This window comes from Juglans regia, chromosome 7, assembly GCF_001411555.2.
Source record: "Juglans regia cultivar Chandler chromosome 7, Walnut 2.0, whole genome shotgun sequence".
NCBI classification, from domain to species: Eukaryota; Viridiplantae; Streptophyta; class Magnoliopsida; order Fagales; family Juglandaceae; genus Juglans; species Juglans regia.
The window spans coordinates 20,036,237-20,048,601 of record NC_049907.1 but is presented as its reverse complement, the minus strand read 5'-3'; the positions used below and the strand labels follow the sequence as shown (position 1 = coordinate 20,048,601).

At 32.7% G+C, this 12,365-nt stretch overlaps 1 protein-coding gene across 1 annotated transcript; it reads left to right on the top strand.

Annotated features, from left to right (window-relative positions):
* The first annotated feature begins 5,040 nt into the window (after nucleotides 1-5,040).
* On the top strand, nucleotides 5,041-7,724 carry LOC108979864 (receptor-like protein 9DC3). The gene is made up of 2 exons (XM_018950630.1): nucleotides 5,041-6,613; nucleotides 6,769-7,724. The coding sequence occupies exons 1-2, from the start codon at nucleotides 5,041-5,043 to the stop codon at nucleotides 7,722-7,724; spliced, it is 2,529 nt and encodes an 842-aa protein (XP_018806175.1).
* The last annotated feature ends 4,641 nt before the right edge of the window (nucleotides 7,725-12,365 follow it).

Sequence of the window (12,365 nt, the reverse complement as noted above, 5' to 3'; positions counted from 1 at the left end):
TATTAGTAGTCACAATATCTTAAAAGAAACTTTCTATTAACAAAAACTATCAATAGTTTTCAAATTTTAACATATAATAAAACTAATATTACAAACCCTACAGTAACAAATATGAACATAGGTTTAGAATTGCAATCTAAATAATAAAAACATAAGCATATTGAGAAATATTAATATTACAACTCAAATATATATAATATATAATAAAACTATAATTTCGAAATAAAATTTAAAAGATTCATAACATTTTGATTTCGGATTGAACGGGTTGACTCATTTTAAAGCATATCTTAACGAATTAGTCGTTTTAAAATTTTATTTTTAAAAATTTTGAATTTATTTAATATTTTTCAATATTTTAACTTAAAAAATCGATTTTTGTAAAATACATTAACTAGAAAACTATATAAAAAATCATTTTAACTCAAACCTTCTCCACCGTGCAGATTTTTATTTTTTCTTTATTTAATATTTATAAATTATCTTTAGGCTGTACTTAAGTAGTTTTCTGAATTTTTAATTTTTAGTAAAACTGTTTTTCCAGAATTTTCTTATTTACACAGATTGTTTTGGTTAAATTAATTAAACTGATTTTTTTATATGAATTAAACTGATTTTCTAAACGTTTTTTAAACAGCCTATTTTTGTAAGCATTTTCAGTTAAAACGACTTTTCACATCTTTTTCAGATAACGATATTATTATAAATTTTTTAGTTAAACCAGTTTTCTTTTTAAAAAATCAGCTAAACATATTCGTTTTTTGAATTTTTTAATTAAAGTGATTTTTTCGTTGTTGTTTCAAGTTGAACAGATTTTTTAAAAATTATTTTCATTTAAATCGATTATTTTAACGTAAACATAATATTTTTATAATACTTTTAATTTCATTCAAATAAGTTTTTAATTAATCATTTTATAATTTTAATTTTGGGTTGATATGAAAAAAATGAATAGGAACGGCTCATGTCAAGTTTTGATTTGCTGACACGATCACTAGTAGAAGGCTTCGTTAACTAACAAACGATCTTTTTATCGAAGTTGCGAATTGCAAAATCTTACAATCTTAGGTATAAATATTGCAAACCGGTGAAATTTGGAGTACTGAATTTGCCATTAACCCTAAAAATAAAGATTTAATGTATTTATTATCCTTGTCTACATCATCTCATGATGTATTATTAAATAATAGCTTTAAAAGAAAAATATAATAAATAGTCTTCTATCATCTAATACCACATCATAAGATAATGAAAAGATAATAAAAAAATAGATGATAAGTATCATTACTAAAAAATAAATTAGGATATATATTATTATTCGTTAGAAGATGATAACATTAAGATATAGCATCCCTCCTGGTCATATTTTCAAGGTTTTAAAAAGTTATTGCCAAATGTTTAGTACCAAAAATAGCTTATTTCTTATTTTGGGAGAAAATAAATTGGAATAATATCATAGATTTACAAAAGTTAAGTGAACGATCAAGTTTGCACGATGTCTAAAGCTTTGTATACATGGAGAAATTTTTGAGTTTTATAATATTAAGTGTGAATCCATATGTGATTCAGAACTTTTTTACTTGGTCATAATTTCTAGGAGAGAAATATCTTAAGCTGTTATTTAAAGACAAATGACGATTAGCCAAAACATTACGTGGTTCATGCCATGGAAACGACTTGATATCGGAAAGTGAGGTTTTTTAACTCATTATCAACATATATCTAAACAAAGTGTAATCACGATAGGATAAATATTACGTACATATCATCTATTAATATATATTGTATGCTAACTTAGCACGAGATGACGACTTAACTAATTTAAAGTTAAACATATATATAATTCCTAGCCAACTCATCCAAGACAATTGTTGTTATTTAGAGACAAGTGATGAATGGCCAAAACATTACGTGGTTCATGCGATGCCGACCGTTACTTTCACAAGCCTTCAATGCAACAGAGACGACTTGACATTGGAAAGTGAGGTTTTTTAACTCATTATCAACATATATCCAAGTGAAGTGTGACCACGATAGGATAAATGTTACGTACATATCATCCATTAATATATATTGTATGCTAGCTTAGCACGAGACGACGACTTGACTAATTTAAAGTTAAACATATATATAGTTCCCAACCAACTCATCCAAGACAATTGTTGTTATTTAGAGACAAGTGATGAATGGCCAAAACATTACGTGGTTCATGCGACGCCGACCATTACTTTCACAAGCCTTCAATGCAACAGAGACGACTTGACATCGGAAAGTGAGATTTTTTAACTCATTATCAATATATATCCAAGTGAAGTGTGACCACGATAGGATAAATGTTACGTACATATCATCCATTAATATATATTGTACGCTAGCTTAGCATGAGACGACGACTTGACTAATTTAAAGTTAAACATATATATAGTTACCAGCCAACTCATCCAAGACAATTGTTGTTATTTAGAGACAAGTGATGAATGGCCAAAACATTACGTGGTTCATGCGATGCCGACCATTACTTTCACAAGCCTTCAATGCAACAGAGATGACTTGACATCGGAAATTGAGGTTTTTTTAACTCATTATCAACATATATCCAAGTGAAGTGTGACCACGATAGGATAAATGTTATGTACATATCATCCATTAATATATATTGTACGCTAGCTTAGCATGAGGCAACGACTTAATTGACTAATTTAAAGTTAAACATATATATGATCGCTTGCCAACTCATCCAAGACTAATATTGTTATTTAGAAATAAATGATGATTGACCAAAACATTATGTGGTTCATGCGAGGCCGACCATTACTTTCACAAGCCTTCAATGCAACAAAGACGACTTGACATGGGAAAGTGGGATTTTTTAAATCCTTATCAACATATATCCAAGTGAAGTGTGACCATGATAGGATAAATGTTAAGTACATATCATCCATTAATATATATTGTACGCTAACTTAGCATGATACGGCGACTTAGTTGACTAATTTAAAATTAAACATATATATAGCTCCCAGCCAACTCATCCAATGCTATTGTTGTTATTTAGAGACAAGTGATGAATGCCCAAAACATTATGTGGTTCATGCGACGCTGACCATTACTTTCACATGCCTTCAATGCAACGAAAACGACTTGACATGAGAAAATGAGGTTTTTTAACTCTTTATCAACATATTTCCAAGCAAAGTGTGACCACAATAAGATAAATACTTTTTTTGTTTTAATTTCTACTTTAGAAAAATATTGTGAAAATATGTTTAATTAAAAAATAAATTTAACTAAATATAATTTTAAAAATATATATGTTCAACTTAAAAAACTAAGAAAAAATCATTTTAACAAGAAGAATTTTTAAAAAAATTATCTTCAATTTTGTTTAAAAACCGATTTAACTAAAATATTATAAAAACCTCTTTACCTAAACAAGGCTTAGAAATTTATTTTCACAAAAACTTATTTAAAAAATCTAGGTCGAACTTTAACAGAGTTTAAATTAAGAATTAAAGAAAATATGTTATTTCATTTAACTAAAAAAATTGTTTAAATAAGAAAATCCTATAAATCAATTTAAATAAAAATTAAAAACACAAATTTTTTTAACTAAAGCCTAGGAAAGCACTTACAAAATATTGAATAAATTCTAAAGTTAAAAACAATTCTCCCACTGTTATATATATATAAAAAAAAAAATACAATTCTCCCACGCGCAGGTTCGTTTTATTCTAGTTTTTAAAATTTTGGATTTATTTTATATTTTTCAATATTTTAACTTAAAAAATATAATTTTTTGAAAATACATTAACTAGAAAATTATATAAAAAATCGTTTTAACCCAAAACTTCTCCACCGTGCAGAGTTTTCTTTTTCTTTATTTTAGAATTTATTTAATATTTATAAAGTATTTTTAGGCTTTACTAAAGTAGTTTTTGTCTTTTAAATTTTTAGTGAAACTGTTTTTTCAGAATTATCTTATTTACACAGATTTTTTTGGTTAAATTAATTAAACTGATTTTCTAAACGTTTTTTTTAAACAACCTATTTTTATGAGAAATTTTAGTTAAAACGAATTTTCACATCTTTTTTAGATAACGATATTTTTATAATTGTTTTAGTTAAACCAGTTTTCTTTTTAAAAAATCAGCTAAATTTTTTGAATTTTTGAATTTAATTGATTTTTTTTAAGTTGAACAGGTTTTTTAAAAATATTTATATTTAAATCTATTTTTTTAACTTAAACATATTCTTAATAATATACAAATTGAAATGAAAAATATTAATAGGACGACACATGTCAAGTTTTGATTTGCTGACACGTGTCACTTGTAAAAGGCTTCGTCAACTGACTAACTGTCTTTTTATGGAAGTGGCCCGTTGCAAAATTTTACAATCTCTATGAATGTTAAAAGTTGAAAAAGAGCATGCTACTCATCTATTTTTTTTATTATATTCTCGTTATTTTATGATATGATATTAAATAATTAAAAATTATTTATTATTTAACTTGTGAACATATTATTTAATGTTACATTATAGAATGATGAATAGAGTTTTTTTCACCTATCATTGAAAAAACTCTAATAATAATATCAAGCAGTACTTTTTCATGTAAGTTGTAAGTTTGAATCCATACGTGATTCAATTTCTTTAGTTAATTCGTCATATTTTCTAGGAGATAAATATCTTAAGTTGTTATTTAGAGACAAATGATGATTGGTCAAATCATTACGTGGTTCATGCGATGCCGACCACTACTTTCACAAGCCTTCAATTCCACGGAGCCGACTTGACTTGAATGAGATACGATAACAGAATCTGGGAGGTGTTTCGTCATATCATCCACTAATATATGTTGTAAGCTAGCTTAGCATATACGCCAGACAATGATTTGACTAATTTAAACATATGGTCCCCAGCCAACTCATCTAAAACTAATTTAAATACATCACGTACTCGTTAATTGAATGAAATCATCTAAAATTCCTTTCCCACCATTTCTTTTCTGATCTCTCCCCAGCTCCAATATTTTAGACAATGGATTTATCATTTCCTCTCATCATCTTGGTCGTGCGCTTTCTTGTTTCATTGATGATGTTTTATCTTATACTTTCTGCCTCTTCTTCTGGTGTGCAGCCCCTGTGCCATGATGATGAGAGATTTGCCTTGTTGCAGTTCAAGGAAAGCTTCACCATCAATTGGTCCGCGTTCAGTGATCCCTCTGCTTATCCAAAGGTTTCATCCTGGAAACCTGAAAGCAGTGATTGCTGCAATTGGGACGGTGTAGAGTGCAATAAGGACACTGGTCATGTCATCAGCCTCGATCTCAGTAGCAGCCATCTTAAAGGTTTTCTCCACTCTAATAGCAGCCTCTTCCACCTTGCTCACCTCGAGAGCCTAAAACTAGCCAACAATCACTTTAAGCATTCTCCACTCCCAACTAGTTTTAGGCAGCTTTCAAGGCTAACAGTGCTCAACCTCTCAGCCTCTGTATTTTCTGGCCAAATCCCTTCAGAAATTTTAGAGCTCTCCAAGTTAGTTTTCTTGGATCTCTCAGATAATCCGTTTCTGAAGCTCCAAAAATCTGGCCTTAGAGTTATAGCTCAAAACTTCACAAACTTGGAAGTACTACATCTTGACTATGTTTTTATATCATCCAATGTACCCAATATCTTGGCAAACTTAACTTCTTTAACATTTCTATCTCTACGCTGGTGTGACTTGCATGGTGACTTTCCCGTGGGAATTTTCCATCTACCTAAGCTTCAGCTTCTTCGTATAGGGGGAAACGAATACCTCACGGGATATGTCCCAGAACTTAACAAAACTAGCCCCCTTGTTACATTGAGACTTGGATCCGTGAACTTCTATGGTGAGCTACCAGATTCGATTGGTCACCTCAAGTCCTTGGTTATGTTGACTGCGTGCTTTTGCAATTTCTCAGGAGAAATACCATCTTCACTAGGTAACCTTACCAATCTAATTGTTTTAGATCTTCAATCAAATAGGTTGCATGGTTCAATTCCACAGTCCATATCAAGGCTTGTAAATCTTGAAACTCTATATCTCAATGATAACGATTTGAGTGGCAAGGTGGAGTTTGAGTTTTTTCTGAGACTCAGAAAGCTAGATGGATTGCAATTATCTGGAAATGATATTTCATTGATTACAAATCCGAGTACCAACTCAACTTTTCCAAAATTTACTAAATTATTTGTAGCTGATTGTGACTTGGGTGAGTTCCCAGAGTTTTTGAGGAACCAAGATCAGTTGGAGCTATTGGATCTTGGGGGAAACAAAATTCACGGCCAAGTTCCAAAATGGATGGGGAACGTAAGTACAGAAACTCTGTGGGGTTTATATCTGGAAGACAACTTTCTGACTGGTTTCGACCAACTTCCAGTTGTACTCCCCTACGTTAATCTAAAGGCACTGGACCTTGATTGTAACATGCTTCAAGGGTCACTGCCAATCCCACCACCTTCCATTGCTTTCTATAAGGTCCCAAACAACAGACTGACCGGAGAAATTCCACATTTGATTTGCAATCTAAGTTTAATAGCTGAGCTCGATTTGTCAAGCAACAACTTGAGTGGCCTTCTTCCTCAATGTTTAGGCAACTTGAGTGCTTCCCTCAAAAAATTGGATTTACACAACAATAGCTTTCATGGAACCATTCCTCGAATTTGCAGTGAAGCAAACAAATTGATGATGATTGATTTCAGTGAAAATCATTTACGGGGCGTGTACCGATATCATTGGCAGATTGTACCAAGCTTGAAGCTGTTAATCTTGGTAACAATCAGATACATGATATTTTTCCTTCCTGGTTGGGCATTCTTCCTGAATTGAGGATTCTCATTTTGAGATCTAATGAACTCTATGGTACAATAGGAAGTTCTGATAGCAATTTCGATTTCCCAAAATTGCACATCATTGACCTCTCGAATAATGATCTTACTGGCAAGTTGCCCTCTGAACACTTCCCAAATTGGAAAGCTATGCAAATCGTCGATGCCGAGAGGTTAAAGTACGTGGAGGAATACCAAACTCTAGTGACACTTGCAGGAGATCAGATGGGCCATACCTACTCTTTCTCAATGACAATGATCAACAAAGGCACGAAAACACTATATGAAAGAGTCAATGATTTGTTAATAGTTATTGATCTCTCAAACAACAGATTTGAAGGAGAAATCCCAGACGAGGTGGGGAATCTGAAAGGACTCAATCTTCTCAACCTTTCCTCAAACTTTCTCACAGGACCTATCCCATTTACATTGGCAAACTTGACATGGCTAGAAGCATTGGATCTGTCTCAAAACAAGTTGTCTGGTGCGATCCCTCTGCAACTAACGGAACTCACTTTCCTTTCACACTTTAATGTCTCTCGTAATCATTTGACAGGACCTATACCACATGGGAAACAATTCGACACATTCAATGTCAGTTCGTTTAGTGAGAACCCTAAATTATGCGGAAGTCCTTTGTCAAAGAAATGTGGGAATCCTGAGGACTCATTGCCTCCATCTTCAAGCCACAACTCAGAATTCTCATTTGAATTTGGTTGGAAAGTAGTCGCGATTGGATATGGATGTGGATTCGTGTTTGGAGTTGTGTCTGGGCAAATCGTTATCACAAAGAAGTATGGTTGGTTTATGAAGACGTTTACAATTGGGAAGGCACGAAGAAGGGTGAATTGGAGGGGCCGCAGAAATTAAATATAATCCTACATGCATGTTTCCATAATATATAAATAATTCCATCTCACCTAGGTGTCAAATTATGAGTGTTATAAATAGATGTGAGTGTTTGAATAATTTATTGCTGTCTGCGTGTTGAAAATGCAAAGTTGATTGTATTGATATAAGAATGCGTCAATTATTCATTAGCTAACAATTTGTGACAAATGTCCCAAATTAAAACTATTGTTTACGGTACCACTTTAGTGGGGGAAAATAGCATTTCCCCACAAGCTAGTGTTTGTGGGAAAAAGGGTAAATCAGTTTCATGAAAAACTATTTCTTACATGATGCCTTCATGGAAATTAACTATTTCCTACGAATCAAGTGTTAGTAGGAAAATGGTAAATCACTAAAAAACTATTTCCTACAGGATGCCTTCATGGAAATTAACTATTTCCTAAGGAAACCTCGGCAGGGAAAGATTCAACCAATAGCTTTATTGAGGTTGTACGCTAGTTAGGAAAAACGTTTTTACAGTACCTCTCGCGGGAATTGATCGTAGTAAAGAAAGTAAACGTGCTTTTTGCGGCGAGCTTAGTAGGCTCCTGTCGGGGGATGTGTCGTGGGAACAACTAGTTATTTTTCACGAATTAAACCATTTGTGGGATATAATACTTTTGTGGCAACTTATATCTAATGAGCCTTCCACAATGAAAATTTGTTAGAATAGGGTTTTTCCTTAAAAAATGATTCTTTTTGCCACCAAACTCGTTCTTAGGAAAACACGGTATTTGTTGTGGTGGCTTGGAGTATACTCTTATTAATTTGTAATATTATAACAGTAACAAAAAATTTTAGTTATAATTTAAATAGCCTTTGCCTTTGGTAGTTTAAATTCATATGTGAGTCGAACCTTTTTAGATTGTTATATCTGTTAAAAAATAATTTATCTTAAATTATTATATATAGCAAAAAGATGGTGATCACCCTTGACTTGAGAAGAGAACAAAGTTCAAATGACTCGCGAGTGCAATAAAGACACTCAGGATCACGCTCTCAATTTCAATAGCAGCCTCTTCTAGCTTGTTTATCTCAAGTGGCGTAATCTGGCCGACAATCACTTTAACTCTTCTCCAATCCCAACTCGTTTCAGGCATCTTTCAAGGCTAACGAAACTCAACCTGCCTTGCCTTAGCCTGTCTATTTGTTAGGTAGATTATTTGTTAATGTTAGTGTTAATTTGAACAAATCATACAAATTTGGCTTAACATGATTTTGAATTTATGAATAAAATTCTTATTAACTTGACTTAGCCTGTCTACATTCATGTGTGTATATATTTATATGTTATATGTATTGTTTCTTGTATATTTAAATTTCAATATTATGTATATAGCACGTATCTATGGTAATTAGCTTTATTGAAATTGGGGGTCAAATATCGTATTTATTATGATTTATTAGTAATTCTCATTAATGAATAGAATCCAATAATATTTGACTTTATATATTTATTGGTTTTATCATTGTATATATAACTATTACTCGTAATTAGATATTATTATATACTAATAATATATTGTAGTTTGAGGCTAAGTGTCAAATTTAGTACTTATGTGCTCGTATTGCCCAAAAAAAAAAAAAAAGTGGTGACAATTAGAGTACATTTTGAGTAAAATGAATGATGTTTCTAAATTAGCATAAAAAAAAAGGTATTAGAAACGCCAAATTACTTGTTAGGATCAAGCACTTACTACTAGGCCAAAACCAATTGCTGTTAGCAAAGGCGTAACTTTATTTTCTTACAACACACTTTGGCAGCACAGAGCCCCACATCTATACATGTTGCAGGCAGGCATGAGAGGGGGCTTCGAAGTACACACAAGGTGCACCGGTGGGTTGGAATGTCAAGCACTGATAGACTCCCATAAGTCTAGCAAGTCCCTAAGGGAGATCGTTAGATCCCACAATCAACCAATCTCCCCCCAGCGACACCGGGGGGATTCGAACCCGCAACCTCTCTCTGTTTCCTCTTGTTAGGATTAAGCTCTTACCACTAGGCCAAAAGCAATTGTTGTTTGCAGAGGTGCAACTTTATTTCCTTCTACGCTTTGGCAGCATAGAGCCCCACATCTATACGTGCTATGGGAGGGCATGAGGGGCTTTGCAGTTCACGCGAGGTGCATCGGCAGTTTGAGCTGTCAAGCACCGATAGACTCCCATAAGTCTAGCGAGTCTCTAAGGGAGATCGCTGGATACCATAATCCAACATTACTATTATTTTTTTTCAAATTAATTTGTGTTTGAATTTGATATAAGAGCATTCATATTGAGTTCCCTAAAAATTTCCCTAAAATTTGGCTAGAAAACACCATCTAAAATTTTTTCTTAAGTTTTACTCATATTTCAAAAACTTCATGCATATCATTCCTTTCTCTATTATCTTAAAATAATATTTCTCTATTTTTTTTTATTATTTTTTTTTATCTCACTTCTGTTTACAAACTTAACTACTCACTCTTTTGCCTTTTTCCTTCTGTTTTCAACTATCATCTATTAACTAATTTTGTAAACACAAATCCAATTTTTTTCCTGGGTACAATAATAGTTTTGAAATTATTACAATACTAAAAATAATAAAATCATTTATAAATATGTGCATTTTCCAACACGATGGTATTTATAATGGATAAATAAAAATCAAGATTATGGTTTTGTTTGAGATCTAATGGTACTATGTTTTATCCTTTGTTTGATGGTAAAAGATTTTGCCCTTTATCTATGGTAATATTTATGTCCTTTGTCTAACGGTAACACTTCTTCTACGAGTTACATTTATAATATTTTTTGTCATTTGTCTAACGGTAATATTTTTTGTCCTTTATCTAGCGGTAATAATTTTTGTCTTTTTTCCTAACGACTATATTTTTTTAAAAGGTAAAATTTTTGTGTACAAATAAAAGTACTTTTGGTTCCATTCACATCTTCAGCAACCCAAGTCTCATTTCATCTTAGAGAAAATTCTCATTTCAACCTCATTCTCCACTTGCTTCTTAAATGGCTCGTTTGGTCTTTCGCAAATTGCTGCTTAACTTCCCCCTTGAAGATGAGTTGGAGGTTGTTCTTAATGACGATGGAGGATCAACATCAACTCATTGTGGCAATCGCCAACGTTGTAAGTATATTTAACGTGATCATAATCAAGGACACGAATGCCTATTTCACGACTATTTTATAGAAGCACCAGTATATCCCTTGAATCTATTTCGAATGAGATTTCGTATGAGTTGTCCTCTGTTTTTTCATATTCAACATGAAGTAGAGGCTTACGAGCCCTACTTCATCCAAAGAAGATATTATGCTGGAAGACTCGATCTATCTTCCATACAAAAAATAACCACTGGACTTAGAATGTTTGCATATGGAGTAATTGCTAATTTCATGGATGAATACATATAGATTATAGAAAGCATCGTAATGAAGAGCCTGAAAAAATTTGTAATCGCAATCATAAATTTTTTTTCTAATGAATATTTGTAGTCTCCAAATATCAATGATATTACTTGATTACTCGTTGTTGGTGAACAACATAGATTCCTAAGGATGCTAGGAAGTATTGATTGCATGCATTGGAAGTGAAAAAATTATCAGACTGCCTAGAAAGGTGTATACTTAGGCCACAGTCGTGAACTAACTATAATATTAGAAGTGGTTGCTTTATATGATCTTTGGATATAGCATGCATTTTTTAGATTACTTGGTTCTCATAACGATATTAATGTGTTAGAGAGATATTTCATTTTCACTGAACATGCCCAAGGGCGTGCTCTTCCAGTAAATTACTCAATTAATGCCAATGACTACACTATGAGGTATTACCTTACCTATGGTATTTATCCAAAGTGGTCAACATTTGTGAAGACTATTACATCTCCATAAGGGAATACGAAGAAATATTTGGGGTCCTTCAACAACGCTTTTTCGTTGACCTGCTAGAATGTTCAAGATCAGGGATCCAACAAATATAATGAAAGCATGCATTATTCTACATAACATGATCATAGAAGACGAGCATGATGATAATGAGATTCCCGAGTACGAATATCATCAACTTGATGAGGATCTTCCCAAACGTCGATCAATCCTACTACCGAACTTATGGAACTGATTCAACATCATCATGAAATTAGAGACACATCGGCTCATCATCAGCTCCAATTAGACCTAATTGAGCATCAATGGATATTATATTCCCAAATTTATAATAGATGTTGTTAACGTCGTATTTCATACGCCTTTGGACTAGGTTCCGACAACTCAGGTCGTCAGAACTTAGGCTTGCAAAAGATAGGAATGAAGGCAGCTGAGAGAGGGCAGCCTTGGGGCCGGGGAGTCTCCGATGCCAAAGTCATTAAATTCTCTTGGAAGTTTGTAAATAAGTGAGAGAGTCTAAGGATCAGAGAGCTTTATCGTACTTAGGACTTGCTATTTATACCATGAGTCTTGGGGGAACAGATCGTGTCTGTTCTTATGGACTCCATGCCTTTCATACTATTCCTTCTGTTAGAGTCCTTTAATGTGGCATGGCTCTGTGACGGCACCATTGATGTAGCCTATAGTTCGGGTAGTGGTGTCATTAATACAACATGATTCCTTGACCTTGCTTTTATGCTTTGT